The sequence below is a fragment of the Anomalospiza imberbis genome, chromosome 1 (genome assembly GCF_031753505.1).
Source record: "Anomalospiza imberbis isolate Cuckoo-Finch-1a 21T00152 chromosome 1, ASM3175350v1, whole genome shotgun sequence".
NCBI classification, from domain to species: domain Eukaryota; kingdom Metazoa; phylum Chordata; class Aves; order Passeriformes; family Viduidae; genus Anomalospiza; species Anomalospiza imberbis.
In genome coordinates this window covers 136934814-136959048 of record NC_089681.1, presented here as the reverse complement: position 1 = coordinate 136959048, position 24235 = coordinate 136934814, and the positions used below count along the sequence as shown (strand labels likewise).

Below are 24235 nucleotides of genomic sequence, written 5' to 3'. Positions count from 1 at the left end.
CTCCGCTCTGCACTGGAGCGGCCTCCCCTTGAGGCCTGTGTGCAGTTTTGGGCACCACAATGAAAGAAGGATATAAAGCTTTTAGTGAGCATCCAGAGGAGGGCAACGAAGATGATGAAGGGCCTTGAGGAGAAGAATTAAAGGAGCAGTTGAGGTCACTTGGACTGTTCAGCCTGGAGATGGAGGGTGGGCATGGGGTGAACCTGAAGGGTCAGTTGGCCAAGGTGATGGGGGTCTAATGTAGGTTTTGGCAGAATGACTTAAAAAAGGGAAGTCAAAACCTTTGGCCTGTATCAGCGATGTTGTCCAGTGGGGCTAGGGAAGTGTAGTTGGCACTGGTGAAGCCACACCTTGAGAGTGCCCTCAGTGTGCCCAGTTCTGGGCCCCTCAGTTCAGGAAGGACATTGAGGTGCTGGAGTGAGTCCGGAGAAGGGCAACAGCTGAGAAAGGGTCTGGAGAATGAGCCACTTGAGGAATGGGTGAGGGAGCTGGGTGGTTTCGTTTGAAGAAAGGGAGGTTGTAGCCAGGTAAAGGGTCAGCTTCTTCGCTCAGGTAACCAGTGACAGGACAAGAGGACATAATCCTAGGATGGGCCAGGGTAGTTGTAGATTGGACATTAGGAAGAATTTATTCACAGAAGGAGGGATTAGACATTGTAATGGGCTGCCAGGGAGATGGTGGAGTCGCTGTCCCTGGAGATATTTAAGGAAATACTGGAATGGCACTCAGTGCCATGGTCTAGTAGACATGGTAGTGCTTGCTTATGGGTTGGACTTGATGATCTCAGAGGTCTTTTCCAACCCAAGTGATTTTGTGATTCTGTTTGTCTGGTCCTGGGCCCGGTCTGTGAAGGCAGAGATACTGCAGTGACGGCAGCATGTGGGATCAGAAATGAGGTGGTTGGGGCAGAGAGCTGCAGGGCACCCGGCAAGCAATCACTGGTCTGCAGCATGGTTCCCCAGGCATGTACTGAAGAAAATGTCATTTTGTTTGGGTTTTAGAAACATTAATGTAAAACTTGTGGGCACATCTGTAGTGTATGTTAGAGCACTTTGTGTGTTAGTAGGTCTTCAGTGCAGTGCTGTATATACTTGTGGCAGCCTCCCAGTAAGTCAGGGTCTGTAACTAATTGCTATGACCTAATTATTTTGGTTTTGTATTCTAGGATATCATTAAGACAAAGAGTAGATTGCTTTTAAAATAGAGCATTTCAATTTATATCCTACTTATGCATGCCATGGAGTACAAACTTGTATTTCCTCCATCTCTCCATGGCGAGTTTCCTCTGGAATCCTAAGACTTGTCCTGCCTAAATTCATTGATGTGGAGAGAAGACCTCCTCCTCTTTCCCTCTTTGAAGTTGGTCTAAAAATAGAAAAGGGTTTCATTAAAATTAATTGTGGGTTTGGAAAAACTAATAGCGCAAGCAAGTTCCTGAAAGAGGATACCCAAAGTACCCTAGCGTGAGAGCTGCTGCACGTTAAGGATGTCTTACTCACCCTCCTTAACCTCCCACTTTCAAGGTGCTGCCAATCCCACCCTCTCCTTGGTTTGGCTTCTCCTATACCTTAATTTATTCTTCAGTCCTTCCTCTCTTTTTTCTTTCTATAATAATCTTCAGCTTTCTTGCCTTTTTTTTCACAGTTTGTTTTTTTTTTCTTTTTAGCAAATGCACTGGGTGGTGCAATTGAACAAGGTCAAACTCAACAAAGAAAACACTCCTTTCCTTATGGAGGCTTGCCAATGTATTTAACATCTGTATAGTCTGGGAAAGAAACTGTGTATGAGCAAAGGTTAACCCTGCTAGCAGAGTTCCATATACATAGTTATGATGCTGAGGGAAAGAAAATCCTATAGTGAGTCTAAACCCTTGCACATTTCAGAATGTCATTTGTGACATACTTTGGACAATTGTGAATGTCCCAGGAGAGGTAGCAAACATAAACCATTTAAACAAGGGAGTATCAGGGTATCTTGATAATATATTTATATTTAAACAGGGTATTTTGATAATATAAAGAGAAAAGGAGTTGTATGAACTACTAATAAACACTGAAGCCTAAGGTGAATGTTTGTCCTGAAACTTTATAATTATGGTTTAGCAATTGACTTCAGTAAGCAAATAGTCATTACACTGCAGATAATGAACCGAAAATCCATCTTGGGTCTCTTGACACCTTGAGACAGATTCAACTCATCAGCTCCTAGTGCTGTGGCAGCTGGTTTTGTTAAAGATGCTACTTGTCTCCTTAAAAACGAACTGGCTGAAGTGGCGCTATTGGGCAGCACAGTTTTGCAATAATTACTTCCTTATGGATAAGAAATAAAAAGTAGTCGTATCCAATTTCAGCAATTACCCAACTCACACTAGTGTGTCCCGGAGTATTTTAATACTACTGCCACTAACAAATTCTTCACGTTGTTGTCCTAAATTCCGCCCGCGTGCCAGCCGAAGTTTAATTCAGATAATGTTTAAACTCGTAGGACGCCGGTGGACGCCCTCTAGGTGCGCACGGAAACATGAGGTGGCAGGAAAGGGGTTTCCCGATGCCACCGCCGGGGACAAGCCATTGTCGCCGGGCGATGCCACGGCCGGAGCAGGAGGCGGTCGCTGGCCGGGCTTGAGGCCGGGCTGGGACAGCGCAGCGCTTGCTCTTGCCGGGAAACCGAAATAGAAACCGGCGCCGGGGCCGCCCCGGTCCCCCGCCCTCGGCCGGGGGCGGGCGGTGCTACCTGCGCCCTTCCCCGCCCGCGGGAGTTCCCCGCGGGAGCCGGCGGAGCGGCGCGGAGCGGAGCGGCGCGGCGCGGAGCGGGCTGCGGGCGGACGGGCGGCGCGGCTCTCCCGGCGCCCCGCGGGTGAGCGGGGCCGGGGCCGGGGCGGGCAGGGCAGGGCAGGGGGAGAGCCCTGGCGGGATGGAGCGGAGCGGGACGGGGCTGCGCTGCCGGGCGCAGGCGGCTCGGGTTCCCGGCTGCCCTCGGCCTCCCGAGCTGCCTCGTGTGCCGGGGGAGCCGCCGGGGCTGCGGCACCTGCGCTGTCCCTGGGGCTGCAGGGCAGGAAGGGGCTGGGGCTGGGGCTGGGGCTGGGGCTGGGGCTGCAGGGCAGGAAGGGGCTGGGGCTGGGGCTGGGGCTGGGCTCGGCTGCTGCCAGCGCTGGGAGAGTCGCGGCTTTTCGTATTCCAAGTGAATATGTGAAATGTTCTCGAAGTTGAAATTGTTGATATTTCTTGTTCCTTAACAGTAGAAGTTTTTTGGTTTTTTTTTTTTCCCCAGAGGAATTGTGTTTTTCAAGTTCTGTCCATAAGTTTTCTTAAAAGTAAATAAGGACTTTTTTTTTTTTTTTTTCATTTCTAGTGGGCAGTCACTTGTCACTTAGACCAGAAAATTGTCCTCTAGAAGCAGCACAAGAGATCTTTATTATGGGTGTATGATTGTGTTGAGCCAGGCTGTGCAGTTTGTGGCTAGCTTTTTTGGAGGGCGAGGGGTGTTGAGGTTTCTTTTCTATGTGGTCTTGGGTTTTAAATTTTATTTTTATTGTAGATATTGTTCAATTTTTTCCATCGTTGATCCTTGACACACAAAAAGCGTCACAGGGGCTCAGAAGTCTGGTATCCAGTTACTCTTATTTAATATGATGGATAGAAGAGTGGTCTCTGGCAGCACACTTCTTAGGCAAAAGGGGTTGAAAAGCTACGCAGAGAATAGAGAAATAAACCTTTGGCTTGCAAATTACTCATGTGATGATGTCGAAATATTGGCAAAACTGGAGAAAGAGTCTTGTGCTTTAGCAATTGACTTAAGTGTTTGCGTGCAGTTTTATTTTTCCACTGCAGGTAAGCCCAGTTTTTTAGCTGAGAATATAAGTAAAGCATACTTAGTGATGTCATTTCTTCATGAATCTAGATTATGTAGGTTAACTTAGAATACTACATGAGTGCCCACCACTGATGCTAGTACAGGATTTTAGGGATAAAAAGAAGGAATTAATTCCTCATTGGAAAATTGACCTTTTTTTTCTTGTCTATAGGGGAAGTATAGTACTAAATTGCTGCATAATTTTAAAAAACCAGCTTTTATAGTCTAGACATTGTTTTTATTGTGTAATCATTTAATAATTAGAATTTTCTAGACATAGGGAAAAATAAAATCATTTAGGTTGGAAAGGACCTGTAAAATTATCAAGTCCAACCCAGCACTATCAAGCCCACCTCTAAACTGTGTCACATCTACATATATGTCTTTTAAATCCCCCGTGGGATGGTGATTCCACCCAGGAACAGGGCAGCCTGTTCCAGTGTTTGACAACTCTTTCAGTGAAGAAATTTTTCCTAATATCCAACCTCTCCTGGCACAACTTGAAGCCATTTCACCTTGTGCCATCATTTGTTATTTGAGATAAGAGACCAGCTCCTGCCTCACTACCTCTTCCTTTCAGGTAGTTGTAAAGGTGAAGGGTTGGCAGCTCTTCTCAAGCACTAAAAGAAATGAGAATATGCAGGTTATAGCCACTTTCATATTATTTAGAACATTTTGGGTAATAGTGAAACTGCCAAGAGTATTAATAGTATTGTGCTCTAGTTTGGGAACATTTTGAGGAACGAAGCAGAGCTGGCACTTCCAGAAAACTACATTTGGTCTAATCTGTACAGATGCATGAAAATGCTGTCAGAGAGTAAATTCGTTTAACTGTGGTACATATTTGTCTTTATCCACAAAAGACCAGAGCATCTAGAGGCTCATGTTTTTCTTCAGAAAGTCCCTCAGGGCTAGTTTGTAACTTTACCTGACTTTACACATGAGGTCTCTTGGTTCCTTTTATGAGAGCACTGTTTCTTTTCTTTTGACCCCCACTAATTCAGCAGAAACACCCCCACACACACACAAAAAAACCCAAAAAAAGAATCCCAAAAACCAACAAACCAATGAATAGAAGTCCTGCTCTGGGGAAAAATTGAAATCTCATTTCTATTTAAAAGTAACCACGTTCTGGCTTTGTTAACAGCCTATAGCTTGGTCATGGAGCAAGTTGAGGTGAGTTAGGGCTAGAAGACACCCACAGCATCTTTTCCTTTTTGTGATCTCTCTGAGCACCCAGGATACAAAGCCTGGGGCCTCCCCGATCAAGTAGTGCTAGTGACCGCAAAGTTTCCAACCTGGCTGCCCTGATGCTGGGGGTGTGGGTTGATTAGGGCTGGATGAACTGGTGTAGAGTGCTGGTGAAAGTCACTGTGCCTGCCGTGGGGAATGGGGGGTGGCAGAGCACTGCTCTGCCACCATCACTCACAGGGTTTGGGTCTGAGTTTGAAAAGGAACAGGCACTCCGTTTGCCTTTTCTGATGCTGCATCTGCTGTCCTTGTCCTGCCTTTTGAATTTTCAGCACGTGGTCTGACTTCTTTGCCAACTCAGACACGTCATTTTACTTGGTTTTCTTCACATTACAGCTGACGTAAATATTCTTAACCCATGAGAAATATGTGCCACAAAGCTTCTACGTCCTTGTGGTGAGGGTAAGAAAGATAGTGATCATAACCAGAAACTGTGCCTGGGTAAACACATTGCTCCATGGCCTCAGGGGACCGAGTCTGCTGCTTGTCCTTGAGATAAGGTTTTGTTTGCTGCTTTTCGTTTTTTTGGGTTTTTTTTTTTTTTTTTTGCCTAGTTGTTATCTTTTGGCCAAAATAGATGGTGCAGTGGATTACGATAAAGGGAAGTGAGAGCTCTCTAAAGAGGGCATGCTGTAGTCAGTTCTGCTAAAGGAAAAGGAGGTCCTACTCTTTGCTTAAGCAAGCATGAGACAGAGAGAATAAAACTCAGGACCTAACCATGGAAAAACTATTTTTCACTACTACTTGGAAATCTGGATGATACAGCAGCTTGATTCTTTCTTGAGTTGTCATCTTTTTCTGCAGAAAAATCCCCTGTTATCTCAGCCTTGTGATTACTAGCTCTTCTTTCCGTGAAGCAAATAATCTATATGAGTACAAACCAGTCCTTCTGCTTGAACTGGTATGCAATGGCTTTATTTGTTTTGCTTTTTTTAATAGACTGCCACAGAACACTGTGAAATTATCATCAGTGGTAAATACGGGTTCAGAAAAACGTGATGACTTCAGGGATTCTATTGAGACGTTTTTAAATGGTTTTGAGTGATGTAATCAGGTTAAATACAAGGTAAGTGCTCTTGACATTTATGTGTTGGAAACTATTTGTGTCAGTTTTTTAATGACTGACCATGCACACGTTTTTAACTTATGTAACTCTCTGGAATAGAAAGGGACTTTTTGGGAAGTTGAACCTAGCTTGCTGTAAATCCATTCCAGCAAAATAGTTGCAATAGCAACCTAAAAAGTTCTTGTTAGGATTAATGGAAACAGAGCAAACTGTTGGAAACCACTTCAAAAGCTCATTGCTTTTATGATAGCTCAGTTTCTGACTTTCTTCTGAAAGTCAGAGTGAAAATTTCAGTTCAAGGCTAGTTCTGATCAGTTAATTGCAAAAAGAAATATGGATTTTGTATCTCAGGTGGTGACAGTTGTGCTTTGTACAATGATACTAACAGATGCCTATTACTAGTGGAATGACCTTGCTTTGTGACCTTTCCTTGTTTCTGGATACATCACATAAATTGTCAGTACAAACGTAGACATAAACTAATTGAGAATTTTAATATCTCTTTTTGTCATTCTTTTCCAAACAATGAATTCCTTTGTTTGTATTGAGGGTGCTGCTTCATTTTTGCATATCTATCAGAGTGGTGTATTCTTACTGTACCTGTTCCTCTTAGGGAAAGCTTTATCATAAAAAATTCTGAGAGTGAGTGACAGGGAAGGTTAACTAGTAACTTCTAAATAAATTTCACTAGCATATACTTCTCCATTTCATCTTCACCCAGGATCCTAATTATGATTTTCTTCATAATACAAGTTATTAATGTTAAATCTGTAGAATGATGAGCTGCTGATCACTTCTGATAACTCCTTTTCATTCTTACTTTGCTAAAATAAATTTAGGTAGGTGAAAAGTGTTTTCAAGTTTGTTTCTTTTTTTTTTCCAGGAGTGATTTTGCAAAGTGGACAGTAATGGAGTATATGAGCACAGGTAGTGATAGCAAAGAGGAGATTGACTTGTTGCTAGCTGATCTAAATATGTCTGAGGTGATAGCCATCATGGAAAACCATTATCAAGGTGAAGACATTGCAGTCTATGAAGACAGCTTAATTACCATGTGTGAAGAGGCAAATCAAAATGATGAACGTGCAGAATCATTACTGTTTTGTGAAGGGGAGGTCTCTTTGATGTCCTCCGTCAAATACGGGACTGTGGAAGACCTGCTTGCTTTTGCAAATCAGGTGTCTAACACTGCAAAACAATTTAAAGGATGCAGACAACAGGAATCTGGAATCCTCTTGAATATGGTACGTACATCTGTTTTCCTTTTACTTTGCATTTCATAGACCGTAGGAGTTAGAAGTTTTTAATGACTCTAAATAAAGCTCAGTTCCAGAAGTTACAGGTAGTGGTTTCCTGTGGAACCCTGGGGCTGGAAGGGGTCTCTGAACCTATCAAGTCTAGCCCCTGCAGTCTCAGGCAGCTATAGAGAAAGGTATTTTGTTCAGGAGGATCCACTCTGTTATCTCCTTGTATCCCTGGAGGTTAGAAAACATTTCCCAGTATTGAATACAAACTTGAGACAAGCAGTCAAAAAGCAAAATCTACAGTTCTTTTTGTCCTTTCAGTACTTAAATGGGGCTTATAAAATCTAGTACTTGCATTAAGAAGAGGGAGAGTGACTTTTTAGAAGGGTGTGTAGTGATAGGACAAGGAGGAATGATTTTAAACTAAAAGTGTAGAGATTTCTTTACTCTGAGGGTGGTAAGACTCTGGAACAGACTGTTCAGAGAAATTGTGGATACCCCATCCCAAGAAGTATTCAAGGCAAGGCTGGATGGGCCCTGAGCAACCTGACCTAGTGGGTGACATCCCTTCCCATAGTAGTGGAGTTACAACTAGATGATATTTAAGATCCCTTCAAACCAAAGCCTATCTATGATTCTATGACTATGATGATTTACAGGTCTGGGAGACAGTAAGAGTCTTCTGGTGCCTTGTGTTCATGCAGTAAAACGTTCATTATGCAAACTCCCAAAAATAAAGATCTAGGAATTAATGATACAGTTCCTAAATTTGCTCTATCTGCACAAAATGTCAATTGTAGTAATGTAAGGAGAAAAAGCACATACTATCAAGTGTGATTTTAAGAGTTATATTATGTAATATCTCACACTGCTAAATTCAAGTATATTGATGTGTTGTTTTGAGATGTTATTATTTTCCTTAAAATTGTTTGTGTTCTACAAGCATCTCTGGATATTAGTCTGGATCATTAAACTTTTGTTTAAGATCAGTTGCTCTGGAAATAATCAGTGTTGCAATGGAATTCTATTCATGCATGTTGGTGTCGCTGCTGTATTTTCTTAAGATGCTCTACATCTATCATCTTAAATATCCTGTATATCATGTCTATCATCTTAAATATCCTGTATATCATATATTTTATATGTGAACACTGGTTGCTGGAGGCTTACTGGTTACTCAGGTGCTAAATACCACAGGGTATTGCTTTATTCTGATTTGGAGGGAGCATTGCACTTTTGCAAAACCATCACTTTTCATTGAAATGACACTTAGTAATATTAAATATTTACATTGAAATGACACTTAGTAATATTAAATGTTTCCTATGCTTAGGGTAGACACTGTTCTACATACTCGTGGTTGTTTTGCCTGCATATTGCTTCTACAGATGCATACAACTGGTATGAACCCAGTACTATTAGGTGCACGTGATCCCATTATGTGACTGAGGGTTGGAGGCAGGGTATTACCTGTGCATGCATTTCAGCAGGGGCATTGCTCTGTAAATATCTACAGCATTTTGGTAGGGTCAGGACTGTTTCTGACTGCCTGTTGACCCTCACTAGCTGCACCGTGGCTTGCATCACAAAGCGTCTTGAAGTGCACAAGCTGGATTTCTTTTAGTTAAAACTGAACTGAAAGATGCATTGCAGCCACAGACAAATGTTCACAGGGTCAGGCTAGGAACTAGTCCTAAAAGCCTCCTGAAAACATGAGTAGTGTGGTGGTTATCGCTGCCTTGCTCTCCAAATCAACTCTGCTCAGCGTCTCTTCCTTTCCAGGATAAGGTGTAACCCATATGGATTAGTCTCAACCCTTTGAAATGCAGAAGTAGGCAAGCAAGATGTACAGATTGTTAGACATGCACAGATTGCTTTACCCTGGCTCTAATGAGTAGAGGGAAGGCTTGTTCTCTCTATCCTAAGCAGAATACTTTTTATTGAAGGACAGCCCTCCATTCCCCCTTGGCTAAAGGCTAAGAACTTACCCTTCCCAGATTTAGGATCTCAGAAGAATTAATTTATTTCATGTAGATACAAATCACAAATGACAATTTTAGCAGTCAAGAAGGTACTTTCCTAATTGAAAAGCATGAAGGTAGATTAAGAATGAAAGATTATATGTTACATCTTAAATAGAAATCTAAGCCAAATAATCTTCCTGATATGCTGTTATCTTAAAAAGAGTAGCTAAAGAGCTGAGTATTTGAGGCCCTGTGACAGCCATGAAACAATAAATATCCTTAATGTGATTTTACATCTCTTCAACAATCTTGATAAAGTAGCAGTAAGGAGATTAATGATATTGCAGATACTGGCTGAAATAATTAGAAGCATATTCATAGGAAATATTAATTTTGTAGCTGAGAGACTGAAGAAGCAACATCAGGGATCAAGCAGTACTCACATGGCTGTAGTTAGGTATTTGGTCTCTCTCGGTCACGTGCAGAGGGAGGGAACTGTTTGGGAGAAAGATTTAGAGCAAGATACTGACTTAGGTGCCCTGAATCCCCTCCTTGCCTAGCCGGTAATACAGAAGAAGCAAAGCTCCCAGCATTACCCACCTAGAGGAGGCAATGTTACTCCCACTCTTCTTTTTTAAACTATGGTATAAAACTAGAGGAAAGTGGCTGGTAAAATCAAGGCAGACTTCTTTGACCTTTTCCTAAGCAGCAGAAACTCCAATACAAGATGGGAAATAAAACTCCTAGCAGTACATGTGATATTAGGAAATGCTGAAACTCTTGCTCACATTGTATAAGATAACCTATGAGTAACAGGTATGTGGCATAACAAGTTAACAGATTACAGGAAGCACAAACATGTGCAGGTAAATCTAATAACAAGAGGTGGGTAATTTCATTAACCCAGCTGCTGTTGTTGTTGTTTCAAGACAATTAATTGCAACTTACACTTCATAAGTTAGTCACTGGAGAGAAACGTGGATGCCTGGGCTGTGAATGAATGCCACACCTCACATGCTGTTCCCATTTGGTGTTACTAAATAAAGACTGCTAAGCACATCATGTGCATCATACACATAAGTGATATGGGTTTTTTTCCACTATATGTATAAAATTAATTAGACTTGAAGTAGTTTTAACTTCACTGTGGGCTTTTGTTGTGTATTTAACTCCACAGATCACACCCAAGAATGGGCGCTATCAAATTGACTCAGATGTGCTCCTGTTTCCATGGAAGTTGACTTACAGGAATATTGGTTCTGATTTTATTCCTCGGGGAGCTTTTGGGAAAGTGTACTTAGCCCAAGACAGAGAAACCAAGAAACGAATGGCATGCAAATTGGTATGTTAGTTCAGTAGTTTTATCTCTGAGCAAATATTGTATGACATACTACTTACGGTGTATTTTCAAATATGTCTGCATCAAATTCCACTGTTGGCTGATGATCATCTTGGTTTTGTTTGCCTAAACGAGGTGGAGAAAATGTACACTTCTGTTAGCGTCTTTAAATTTTTTTTGCTCTAAAGCTGCAAATATTTCAGCATTTTGAAAGTATCTTGAAGTGTGTGGAACTGGCACATGGCCTGTTGTGCAGATTGGATTTTCTACTTGTCCTGCTAGGGTAAAATATCAGTGTGAGATCCTGTCCCTGCTGAAGGGGATTGTAGAACCCTGCTGCTGCAGAAGTTTTATGCTCTTGTCCTTTAACTGAAGTGCTCAGACTTCAGTTTTCTTTACTCCAGTGCCATTAAAGTCCCTGAGAACTCAGTATTTTGCATATCTTACTGTGTTTTGGGCACTGGTGGGGTTAAGGTTGTGACATGCCTCAGAAGAACTGCTGAGCACTGTCCTACTTTTATGCAAGCTAACATTTTCTTTCAGCTGTGCCTTTTAACATACTATTTTGAATTGAACAGTAAATATTCAGGGCCAGTAAAAGTTCAGCTGGGACATTGTTCTATATCCCCCAGCTCATGAATAAGTACCTGTATTAATTCAGTGTGTTTGAAAGAGTTGGGCAGGCAGCTGTGTGCCCTTCCCCTGCAGCCTGTGTGTCCACGTGGGGACAGATTGTTAGCTGCTCCTGCATAACCCACTGCAGAATTAAAGTATCCTAATATTTCTGAAAATACAAACAGTATTTCTCATTGAAATAAATGAGCTTCTTATTTGGTTCACAGACACGAGTCCAAGGGAAGAAAATGAAACAGAGCAGTAGTAGCTTTTCTGTGTGTAAGCAAACAATGCTTTTATTGTCTCAGCAATCTGCCATCAGTACTTTTTAAAGAAATACCGTGCTGCTGGCGCTCCCTTCAAAGCAGCTTTCATTTCTTGTAAGCCATAAACCAGTGCTGATAAGGACTGAATTGAGGTCAGTAATGGGCCTGAGCACTGCAAGCACTGATCCACCTGTCAGGTGGATGTGTAATTCTGGTAGTGCAGATGAGTGCACAAAGCTAATGGAAAAAGCAGTGGGAATTTTATCTCCTTCAGGAAGTTTGCATAAAGCTTTTGCGTAATCATTGGATTTTGACGGGAATAACTCTTGCTACATTGCTTTTTCTGGATCGTTGCACTTTTTATTTGGGCATGATTCCAAAATATCTCTCAACTTTTGACAGGATGTCTCTCAGCTGCAAAGGAAGAAAAGTCACAGGAGCAAAGTAAAGCTCAGTATTTTAACAAGTGGATACAAGTGCTATACTTCCTTCTTTTCTGTTAATCTATAGGATAATTAGTGTCCACATGGATAACTTGTTTTTGTTATGGATAACTGTGGTTTTGTTTCAATGTCCTAGGTCCCAGTGGAACAGTTCAAACCATCAGATGTTGAAATACAGGCATGTTTCCGTCATGAAAACATTGCTGAATTATACGGCGCTATTTTGTGGGATGAGACGATCCATCTCTTCATGGAAGCTGGAGAGGGAGGATCTGTCATGGAAAAGCTGGAGAGCTGTGGTCCTATGAGAGAGTTTGAAATAATTTGGGTGACAAAGCATATTCTGAAAGGACTTGACTTTCTTCACTCAAAGAGGATTATCCACCATGATATCAAACGTACGTCTGTGTGATTCCTTGGGGTGCTTTCTGGTCCTGGCTGGGCTGGGGCCCTGGTGGAGTCCCTGGGACTGGGCTGGGGCACATAGCCTTACATCTCTGAGTGGGAGGGATGGATAATGCTTAACAAATGGCAAGGTCAGGTTCTGGAGGTAATAGTTACTTACACTATTTATTAATTCACTCCAGCAGAGAGGGTACTTAGAAACTCATAGATCCTATGGCATTCATGAGCAACTCAATTTAAATAAAAACCTTAAAAGTGAAATTATCAGTCTGTGTTCAGCCAGAAGTTTCCTGCTTTTAATGTAAATTCATCCTGAATGTTTCCGTGCTCACCTTCAACTTGCACCTTCTTTTAGGTTTTACATTTCTACGCAGTGTTCCTCAGTTTGAGACACTTTGGAAGTAAATACATAATTTGTGCTGGTTTTTTCCTTTCAACAAGTACAGCAAATTTCAATATATGTTTGCTTAAAAAACTTTGGATATTAACATCTATAAATAATCAAACATATTGATGTTAAGTCCAAATTAAATACACTCGTATTGAAATGCTTTAAAATTCAATTTTAATGTGTTGCATTTAAATTAGTATTAAATGCTGGTTTTCCCAGTACCATCTTGGCCCACAAATAGATGCATCTCTGTGAGTTTATTTAGCTAAACTTGAGGGTTTAAGGCAGAAATATTCAGTCTGAAGCAGTACAATAATTCACAGAAGTGAACTGTTGGGAATTGCTAAATTTTTGTCTCAGTTTTGCATTTTTGGTTTCTGGGGTATTTTAATTTAGTATAGGTCAGTACTTTAGATGTAAGCCTTTGAGATTCTGACAGTTACAAAACTGCTTATATTTTCCCTTTATTTTTCCTTCTCATTTGTAGTAAGAGTCTTTACTATGGGTTTATTTTAATTGGCAGTAACAAAGACATTGTTTAAACAACCTAAAAACCAAACCAGCCCAAAGCCTGCTACATCTAGGTAGTGAATAGGAGAACCAGCCCATTGTGGTGTGTTTCGCTTTTTCCAGCCTTTCCCTGTGTTGGTGGATGCAGGGCAGATGATGAGGCAGAGGTTGGCTGGTGCAGATGTGGTTGCCCAGAGGTGCCTGGGTGAGCCCTGACCATGTTCCTGCCTGTTTAGTGCCAGGGTGAGCTGGGTACTCCAGGCCTGAGGTGGAGCCATGCCCGCTGCCAGGCAAGGCAGCCTCCATGCAGGGAGCAGTGTGTGTTTTCCCTGCCCACATGGAATCAATAGAAAAGACTCTTCCCCAAAATCTCTGATTTCTTCCTCACTCCATCTGCTGCTTTTGAGCTGCAAGAGTCTGTTCTGCTGATACAGAAGATGGGGATTTTATTGAGAATAAAAAATGGCCTGAGCAAGGAAGGACAGGAAGACCTTCTGGTTCTTGGGAGGTGTTCGGCGCTGCCACTCGTTTTAACCCTTGTTTGGAGAGCAGTTAAACCATCAGGCTGTTTGGTCGGAGGAGCTTCAGTCCAAAATCAGCTGCAGCTGGGGCTGGGTATGGTCCCAGGCAGGAAGCAGATCCTGCTGCACTGTAGCAGTGTGGCCCTTTGGATGATCTATTATGGGGTGTTTAAAATCCATATCTTCAAAGTTATCCCTAAAATGACAGATTTACGTAGTCTATAGCGCTGGTAAGGAGGCAGCTGTGTGAAGCATTGCTCCAGGAATCCGTACTGCTGAAATCAAGTCAGCCCTCCCACTGGGTGGTCATGGTAGGCACTGTCAAGACAGAAAATGGCCCACAGTTTCCTGTAAGAAATGTATTTCTGTTGTGTAACTTGGAGACTTCATTTTACCACATCTTCTGAAACAGCAAACAAGAATTTCTCAAGGCTCATACCAAGCACTACATTCTTAAATATTTGAGCAGAAATACAGCTGCAAACAAAGCCTCTGAGTGCAAGGTTGTGCCTTAGGCAGAGTTTTGTGTAGGAAAGTAAATTAAGCTCCTAGATACTGCTGCAGTTCTGAGGGAGTTTGAAATGCTCAGTCTCCTATAATTTTTACAGCCATTGTTTGTCCTCTGCTGTCATGCTGAGCTGCCCTCACGGACCAGTGCAGGTGACTGGTGTGGCTGCTGTGGAGGGGCCCTGGTTACTCTCTGTTTCTGTCTTCACTTAAATTGTTACTCTAGAAAAGCATCATGGTGAGCAACAGTTGTGCTGTTTACAGCCAGAGCTGCACAGCATGATCTGCACCTTGGAGACCTTTGAACATCTTCAGAGCACTGTGCTGTGGTGCCTACCAGTCTTCTGTCTTCTTCCTCTACCCAGCTATTTTCTGTCATTGTCTTTTTAATTTTAAGAGAAGAAAATGACGAAACATTGGTTCTTTTACATAAAACAGACCAGTTTGATTTTTAAGATACGATTTAAAATTGAACCAAATCATTACCAGACCTATTTTGGCTAGAAGGATATTAGCTGTAGAGAGTGGTTGTGCTAATCTCTCCCCCTTTTCATTCTAGCATCTGAATGAAACAGGAGTGTTGTAAAATAAATACCAAACGTGCCAGACACTTAAATGGTGTAATTTTTTGTTTTCTTTTAGCAAGCAACATTGTCTTTATGTCAACTAAGGCTGTTTTGGTGGATTTTGGCCTAAGTGTTCAAATGACTGAAGACATTTACTATCCCAAAGATCTTAGAGGAACAGAGGTAAGAAGCTGAAAGGACAAAAGCCCTTATATTGCATTAGTCCTATGGTTGTGGTGTTTAGGCTCAAATTTGAAGCTGGAGGGTTAGAAGCATGGGTAAAATAGTTACTATAAAACCTATAAAAACTTACAAACATGAATAGAGTCTCAATTATATTTTTATTTTCAACTTGCTGAATGGAATGCTTTGAAAGCCATTCACTTTCTCTGCAGTCCCATTTGTTAGCAGTTGTTCACTGAGGTCAAACAGTGCTCTGAGGAGGGCTGTTTGCAGTGTCTCAGCTGCTGATCAGAGACACTTCAAACAGGAATTTGTTCTTTGCTCTAGCAAAGATTTCCTCTGAGATACTCACTATGGACTGGGGTGACCTGTTCAACGCCGTACTTGGATTCCTCCCTTCAAAACCACAGAAATTACAGATGTCTGGGTTTCATCTCTTAGCCCTTGTAAGCTCTGTTCCCCATCTACATGTAACCCTTGGGTTCTTCAGAGGTTGTGCATGGCACAGTTCATGATTATCTGGTAAAATTGCTTAGATGTTACAGTGATGGAGATGGGGTCCTTTTAAATGGTCCTAGTGATTTTGAGATTCTGCACACCACTTGGGTTCACTGCATTCCTGCTGAGGTGTTTCCAGGGCTGGAGTTTTAACAAACAACCAAGCAGCAACAATTAGCTTGGACAGCTGCTGCAGATGTGGCATTTGTGCTCTCTGTTGCTGGAGGAGATTCTTTACAGGAAATGCTTTAGCTGAGGTGTTGGCACTCACCCTTTTAATAGTCTTCCACATGTGTAAAGAGGAAATCCCTGTGTAACTGACAAAAAACATTTCACTTTTTAGAAGGGGAGGATAAATCAAGATTTTACAGAAGGTCAGGTTTGTTTGTTTATTTTTTTCAAGATAATTGAGAAAACATTTGAATATTTGTTTTCAATGTCTTTCTAGTCAGGGCAGTTAAGAGCTTAAAATGCTTGCTGAACTGGAAGCAGCATGCTTTCTGGCACTTCATGCATGAGCTTTGTGGGGTTTTTACTTTGGTTTGGGGCTTTTTGTTTGTTCAAGGGGGTTTTGTGTGCTGTTAATAAGAACAGTGGTGCATATGAGTTGGTAGGGTATTTCCCAATGATGGAGATGTGTGTAAACAGGACATTTCCATGATTGTGGAGCAGACTAGTGAGGATCCACTTCTGGATCTTGAAGGATAGGCCAAGGTTGTGTTAATAAGAACAAGTGAAAAGTGAAAACACTTCAGTGTTTGCCAAGTGAAAACCACTTAGTTCTTAATTTAATAAGAGGAAAATTCCACATACTTTAACACCTGCAGTCCTGTCCTCAGAAAGCTGATATCCCCCCAGCCCTGAAATATGGCCATGTTTGGTGTTTGCTGTTTCAGGGGAGCAGCAATCCTGCTGCAACATTGCAGCCACAAGTGAGGTTGGAGAGACAACACTGGGAAAGGAGATTTTCAGATACCAGTGAAAGACTTACAGGCTAATGTTTCTGATGCTACTATAGGTTTTTCTGCTCACAGTCTTCATTCTAGGCATCTTCCTTTCCACAATGCCTAATCCTGTCACCCACAAATGCTCTCTGTAGTCTGGCTTTCTTGATGATTTTTTTTTCAAACTAAGATTTTAACTCTCCAAAGTCCTCTTGAGTTTTGCACCCTGTATTATGCAGCCTTAAGAAGTGGTGCAGTTGTCCTGTTGTTCCTGCACGTAATTGTGCAACCCTTGGTTGGGGCTCTGTCACTGCCCCAATGCAGCATTGTGCCTGTGAGCTGGCTGGTTTCTCTTACATCTGGTATTGGGAGGGACTTCTGTCCTTGAGGGAAGTGGCAGGTGGAGTAACCTTTGTCCTGTGTGTATTCTCTGGGAGTTAGGATTTTTATTCACTTCTATAGCACAGGAAGTCTGAATGTAGTGAATCTTCTTTGTGTTTATAAAAATGAGTAGTTACAATTCTGGGCAACAGGATTGAAAGATAGTTAAATTTTGTTTAGATGGTGTAGTGTGAAAAAAACTGGTGTTCCTGCTTTTGTGTACAAGTCATGCAGAACATTAAACTGTGGTCGTTATGAAACTGCTCTGCAGGAAATACTTCTTCTAGGCAGTTGCTACACTTTCTGTTATGCTTCTGTCACTTTGTTAAAATGTCTAAGCTTCAGTTATAATCATTTGAGGGTAAAAAGTTGTCTGCTAAAGTTTATTGAGTGTGGAAGGTATGATTCATTTTCAGGAATGCTAAACTAAAACTAGCACAGCATGAAGAAAGGACTGGTTTTTTTGCTGGGCTGTGAGTGGTCTGACTGGCAGGCAAGTGCCAGCCCAGCAGTCAGAAGGAATGAGAATGGGAAGTTATTAATGGCTTGAGCTGTCTGCTTTGGTGACAATAGACTCTTAGACCAGTCTGAAATAAGAGCTTTGGAGCTCATTTTTGATTTTTTGTCACTGTGCAGTTAAGGTGCATCTTGACCATTTTCTCACCTTGACTGCAGACAGGATCTTGTGCCAGCATTCTTTTTTGAAGGCAGCTGCTTTTTGCTTATGTAGATTTCACTCAAGTTGCACTGTATTTGCCAAAGACTTCTTTTTACAAAATTAGAACTTCTGTTCTTTTCTCCTCATGAGACTTAAAGGTGGAGGGTGTAGATGCACTGATTCTCTCTTAGCCCTGAGGAAAGCAATGGATACGTCAGTAGCAGCTGCAGACATCTGCTGAGGCTTTGCACACACTTCCAATCACAAGTTCTATTTGCATATAGGGAATGTAATTTACTGGGAAGTTTTCCTTGGAATTTGGTGAGCCCTACAGCTGTTCTCAATCTGTGGTAATAAGCAGTCAAACCATGTGGTGGTGACTTAACTTCCTGCCCTTGTGTCAGTTAATGGCTTTTAATGCGATTCTTTGTGTCAGGATGACTTGAACTAATTAAAATTTGCTTGAATCCTTTAGAGGGAAATTGGGTGAGGGAAAAGTAGGAACCAGAAGCAAATATGGTAACTTGCTAACCCGGTGGGCTGTGGGCTGTGCCCATGTGGTGTTGAAACCTGCTCCCCAGGCCAGTGGCAGTGGCAGAGCTGTGCAGGGTGTGCCTCCTGTATCCTACCTGTCTGGTTCTCCTCCAGCTGCACTCTGAGCTGCCTGTTGCTGGCAGGAGCTTCCAAGATCCTTCTTGAGACTCTTGGCAAATTCAAATGTTTCAGTGAAATGTTTGGATGGAAACTATTTTGGTTTCCATCAAGAAAGATTAGAATTTTTGGTTTGGAAAAGGGTTAGAAGAGGGATTCTTGTCTTCATAGCTGCTCCGGGGGTAATCTAGAGGAAAGGGCACCTAATTTTTTTTATGCATTGCCTAGACCTGGCTTTTTCCTCATCATCCCATTTCTCAGGATAATGCTCCAATGTGCAGGTTAGTGGATAAGAAGGAGGAGGTAAGAAGAGTAAAGAAGACAGGAAGGTATATATCTGTCAGTTCTGCTCAGAAGGGCTGTGTAGTATTCTGTGTAACAGGGATCTGAGGGGAGGACTCCTACCCCCATCTGAGTTGCTGTCAGTACAGTTCACCCTCTTTCTTTAGCTCATGCCTAGCCATTGTTCAAGCAGAATGGAGCAGTTCCAGCAGTGCCCCACAAAACAAACTGGCAATTCAGGCACCTCCTTTTGCTGTGGAAGGATGAGGCTACTGCTACTCATCTGAACAAGGCAGAGCCATGGCTTGAACCTCAGCCTCTCACAGCTCAGCCATAGCCCATAGCCACTGACCTGTGGCCTATCTGAGAAGGGCAAGCCTGGAATATGAGTTTGTCCAGGTACTGTCTCTTTGGCTGTACTCTCATGCAGAACAGAACAATCTTATTTCCCAAATGGTGTTTGCAGGTACACTACAATGCATCCCTTGAGAGCGGGGTTTCCAGGATCACAAAATATCATTAAGTCATCTTTGGTTGTTGTTTTCCCCTGTTGAGTAATCTCGTATTTTTTTAACTATTTTTCACAGATTTACATGAGCCCTGAAGTTATCCTTTGCAGAGGCCACACAACAAAAGCAGACATCTACAGCATGGGAGCTACTATCATTCATATGCAAACGGGCATCCCACCCTGGGTGAACAGATACCCTCGTTCTGCATATCCCTCCTACCTCTATATTGTGAGTGTCCTTAGCAGAGCCAGCTCAGTATCAGTTGGAGAGTTTCTTGTACTCTTGTTGGGAAAGCTCCAGTCATATAAAAACTATCAAAATATTTGTCAGAGAGATGATTTCATCCTTTTTGCTTCAGGGGTAGGAAGGGAGGAAGGGAAGAAGTGAGTTTTGATCTCTTAGGGGAAGACAGAGACTGGGCTGGAGTTGTCTCTGTGATTTGTGTTTCAATTTACAGGCCTTGGGTTTACTGGAAGGACAGGGTTAGATCAGTGTGAGACTTGATTGAAACAAGCCCATCTGTCTTCCTTAGAAGTTGCAGATAAAAACTGGAGCCTGGCAGATTTGATTCTCTGACTCTTCCAGTTTGGTATAGAAATCTGGTGAATTTGCATTGCACTGGATTTTAGGCTTACTTGAAGCTTCTTTGAGTTTTTAAATTTATTATAAAATCCGTTTTTTTTTAAAGTGGATTTTGTGTAGTTGCATGTTCTGTTATAGTTGATCAGGACTACTTAGGGAGGTGATGAGTCCTAACTGGGGAATTCCCAGACCACTGGTGGTTATCTGTGACTTCCTCTTCCACTGTTTTTGGAATAACTGTTTCCATGGTCGTTTTTCATTCCACCAGATACACAAGCAAGCTCCCCCCTTAGAGGATATTGCTGAGGACTGCAGCACTTCCATGAGAGAATTGCTAGAATCAGCTCTGGACAGGAATCCTAATCACAGGCTGTCTGCAGCAGACTTACTGAAACACGAGGCCCTACACCCACCCCCAGAGGAGCAGCCGCGGTGCCAGAGTCTGGACTCGGCGCTGTTTGAAAGGAAAAGACTGCTCGCGAGGAAGGATCTGCAGCTGCCAGAAAATATCACAGGTAACGGGATCAGGCTCGCTTGCCTTGTACTTTGTAGACTTTACTTTGTGTCAAATCTTGATTGGAATGAGTGGTAAGGAACAACAAAACTCAAAGCACATCTGGAAAGTGACTGGTGAAAATCCCAATCAGATGAGATCAGACCCTGAGGTCATGAAGTGATCTGTAAAATGCCCATTGACTTCAGTGGGGAGGAACCTAGCCTGACTTCTGCAGGCTCTGGAAGGACTGGCTCTTGGAAAAGCAGTGGCAATCATTCAGGGCACTTCATGAAGTATACACTGTTGTCCCAAATGGACTCAATTTGCCACTGTACTAGAGATGTTTCATGGACACTCTTGATTTGTAAATAACTACAAAGTCCAACAACCACCAGCAAATCCAACACTTTTTGCCTTTTTAAGGAAAAACACACACACAAAACTGTAACTAATGTTGCTGAGTGTTAGGAGTAAAAGCCCTTTGTTTAAAACCAAAAATGACTATGGGATAGAATGCTGTTGCCCTTGTGCATTAGTAAGTGCTTAATGAAGGATAATACACTAACTAGGTAGGAAACAGCCCTTTCAAGCCCAAGCAAGATTTAGTGCTAACAATGTGCCGACAGGCTTCAAAATGTTTTTCTTCTACTTACCAAATACATTAGGAGGGTTCTGACAAAAGGCATTGAAAGACTCTTCCCAGACAAGTGGTTTATTTAATTGGGATAAATATTTTGAAAGATATCTGTGCAAAGTTTTGGGTACTGTAATGCATAATTGTAGCAACCAATTCACTGAAAAAAATCAGTCACAGTTTCTGAATTTAGAATGGCATTGTACCTTCTGGATTTTGCCTTGGGGGTGCATAATCCTGTGACCAGCTCAGGCCATCTGAATCAATTCTTTTGAAAATGAAAAGAATATTTGACCATTAAACTTGAACTTTATTATAGGTGCTTGAGTTTCCAAGAAACCCATTATACAAGTATTCAGGGGAATTCTGCCTTTGAAAACCCAATCTGTCTTTTCAGACCTTGATTGAAAAGGAATAAAAAATCTGAAACTGATGGTCCTGTATTTATCCTCTATTGTCACACCCAGACAAAGATGATGTCCTGTGTTTAGATGAAAAGTTCTCTATGAGGAAGCAGAATTCTCAGATGGCAGAAAGTTTGCACCAAGCTCTCCTTTAGCGCTATAGCTCAGAGGATGAGAAAGCTCTACCTAGCTGTCCCAGCTGATGGAGACTTTTTTTTTTAAAGTAGTTGAACACACTTGCTGTTTGCAGTTGCAAACTGCTTCCCTTTCTTTGTCCTAGAGTTATGTGTTGGTTTGTTAGATTTTATTTTATTTGAGGTTTGACTTATGTTGTACTTAAAAATTTTCTAAACCACAGATTAGTAAGATAAATAATAGGCAAAATATTACAGTCATACTGACAAATACAAAAGTGAACAGATACAGCTATTTTTGCAGTAATTACATAGCTTTTCTATTTTGATTTTAGATTCCTCATTGTGTAATGGGAGCATGGAAGAGTCAGATCTGCTGAAGAGACAAAGATCACTCTACATAGACCTTGGAGCTCTAGCTGGTTACTTCAATATTGTTAGGGGACCACCAGCCTTAGAATATGACTGACTCAGTAACATTTTATGTTAATGAGTCAGAAATGGACCTCTACCTCTTAAAACTTGATTTTAAGACTTGATTTTCTAATTTGTACATAAAACTATTGCCATTATAGGCTGTCAAATGTGAATAGTGTTTAATTGCACAGATGATTAAGCTAAACCCTTAGGGGCTTTGATAAGCTGATCCCAAGCAGTGATGTTTGTGTGTCTGCTGGTTGACCAACAAGAAGATGGCAAAAAGAACACTGCTGCTGGGAATGTCTTAATCCAGGATATCCTTCTGTGCTGGGCCTTGCACTTTTGTAAAACTTATAATATATGCTTGCAAATAATGTCAGGAAAAAATATAATATAATTTTGCATGTGGGCTGTAAGATTCAGTCTCTCTGAGCGTTACTTAGAAAAAACCTTCCTGACACCCCTACCCCCCCAAAAAAGGAAAAAAGAAGTCCTTGATTTAACCAAAGACTGGTTCAGTCTTGTTCTGTCTTTAAGACTTGGTCATTCTTGGTCTTTAAGACTTGGTCATCCTCTAGCCATTCTTAATGAAAATTAAGAATGTCTGTGGAGTCAGATTATCATTTGTTTGCAGATGTGTTTTAACTTTGCATCTTCCTTGGGCAGTGGGAGCTAAGAAGGAGGCTGTCCCCTTCTCTGTTGGTCAAGGGAATCTTTCACTGGCAGTATCAGTTAGCTTTGGGATTTGCACAGCAAGTTGACCCTGACAAAGTATGACAGTGACTTCAACTCCTTCCTATGTTACAACTACTGCAAAGGTATCTATGATAGTTTTCAAGGGTGGATCAAATGTTATTCCCTATTGGTAACAGTGGGCAGGCTCCAAACTCTTGCTTTTTAATACTTTAAAATTGTACACATGTATAATTGCTGTGAGTGGTACGGTTTGGAAAGCGTGTCATTAGTGACAAGCAGTGTTTATGTTCCTATGGAAATGGAATTATATTGTTCTTGCTGTGCCTCATACATTTGAAACATGATGTTTTGGATGATAGTAAAACTATGTAAACTGCATAGTTCTGTACATCCCATGGGATGAGAACGTAAACTTTTATAAAACTCTTTCTGATGCTTAGGATGACTCTTTATAAGCGTTCGTGTTAAATGGCATACTGTGTATGTTGTACTCTGAATCTTTCCTGAAGCACAGTCTCTTTTTCATGTCTGTTATTTAATGCTGCTCCTCTCTAACACATGATCTTAAACAGATGATTTCTAGTTTGATACTGATATGGTCAAATGAATAAATCCAGCTCAGTGCCTTGAGACGTGGTCATTCTTCCTTCATCTTCAAAAACAGAATGGGGCTGCAACTGCATTTGGGCCAAGACCCCCTGCCATGGCCCAGGTACACTACAGGCATCATTCCACTTGGTGGGCATCAGGGTGAAGGCAGTTGCTGCTGGATTTTGGACTCTGGCTATAGATGGTAATTATTTCTGGCAAAATCTCCTTCTCACACCCCAACATTGCTTACGGACTGCCTGGATATTGCACAGTAGTTGTGTAAAACATGGAGCACTTCAGTCCTGATGTTAATTGCTGCAAAAAATGCTGTTGGGAATAACCCTCTTGCTCTAGTGCTTTGTGCAAAATCTCTAGATAACAAGTTGCTTGGAGGAGAGCTGTGTGAGGAAGCCCTCTTAGTGTTTATACTGACTGTAGTGATCAGGATATTCAGGGGTCAGACTTTCCCTGTGGCTGACTTAAAGAAGATATGACCTAATGGTTTGGACGGTCACCTTTGGTTTCAGAGACCTGTGTTCAATTTTATAATCTTTTGCTGATAGCTTTTGATCTTTAAGGAGATTAATAGAATTAGTAGGAAGCAACTTTTCAGGTAACTGAAGGTGGGTTTATAATCTCTCCCTCAGTTTCCCTTCTATAAACTTAAGGTGTTTATTCTCACCAGACAATGGCTAGGGGTTATGGAAATGCTCATCAAGTGCCTGTATACTTCAACAATGAGATCCATGTCAAAATTGCAGCCTGCTAGTGGTCTTTTACCTTTGCTTTAAAAATGTTTCACTGACTTTTCTTCTATTTTTTTTTCTGTAAGGCCATTCTCCTTTCCCCCACCCAGTTAAATATTTTAGCATGGAAATCTGCATATGGAGACACTATTTAATATAAGCTCACTATTTCATATTTGGGTTTAGTTATGGCTGTTATATATCTTCTTACTAAGAAAGTAGTAAGTGACGAGGTTATCCAAAATAATTACAGTGTATGTATTGTCAGAGATAAGTAATAAGGTTTGGCTGGGTGAACCAATAACTCTTTATAGATCCACATGTCTGAACAGTATGAGGGCTTCAGGATAATTATCACTTCACAGGACTGGTATACAACCAACAAGCAGCTGTTCAGGTATGCTGAACACCAAGCATTGCTTCCAGCTCTGTCAGCTTTCTAATAGCTGGGGACTATTTCTCAGGTGAGCCTTAGGCTGCAGC

General features: G+C 41.6%; 1 protein-coding gene across 5 annotated transcripts; it reads left to right on the top strand.

Moving 5' to 3' along the window:
- Nucleotides 1-65: 65 nt before the first annotated feature.
- MAP3K8 (mitogen-activated protein kinase kinase kinase 8) lies at nt 66-23045 on the top strand. Of its 5 annotated transcripts, none has more exons than XM_068172484.1 (9): nt 66-84; nt 6043-6169; nt 7053-7413; nt 10555-10719; nt 12177-12438; nt 15017-15123; nt 19125-19277; nt 19900-20146; nt 21635-23045. In XM_068172484.1, the coding sequence occupies exons 2-9, from the start codon at nt 6135-6137 to the stop codon at nt 21766-21768; spliced, it is 1464 nt and encodes a 487-aa protein (XP_068028585.1). In that variant the 5' UTR covers nt 66-84; nt 6043-6134; the 3' UTR covers nt 21769-23045. The 5 variants fall into 5 exon arrangements, with proteins under 5 accessions (XP_068028585.1, XP_068028578.1, XP_068028599.1 ...); XM_068172477.1 differs by lacking the exon at nt 66-84 and adding an exon at nt 2488-2506; XM_068172498.1 differs by lacking the exon at nt 66-84 and adding an exon at nt 3295-3313.
- The last annotated feature ends 1190 nt before the right edge of the window (nt 23046-24235 follow it).

Coding starts and splice junctions, on each gene's coding strand:
- MAP3K8 (XM_068172484.1), top strand. CDS start 6,135: ATGGTTTTGAGTGATGTAATCAGGTTAAATACAAG. Junction 6,170..7,052: donor GTAATCAGGTTAAATACAAG/GTAAGTGCTCTT, acceptor TTTTTTTTCCAG/GAGTGATTTTGCAAAGTGGA. Junction 20,147..21,634: donor GCTGCCAGAAAATATCACAG/GTAACGGGATCA, acceptor TTTTGATTTTAG/ATTCCTCATTGTGTAATGGG.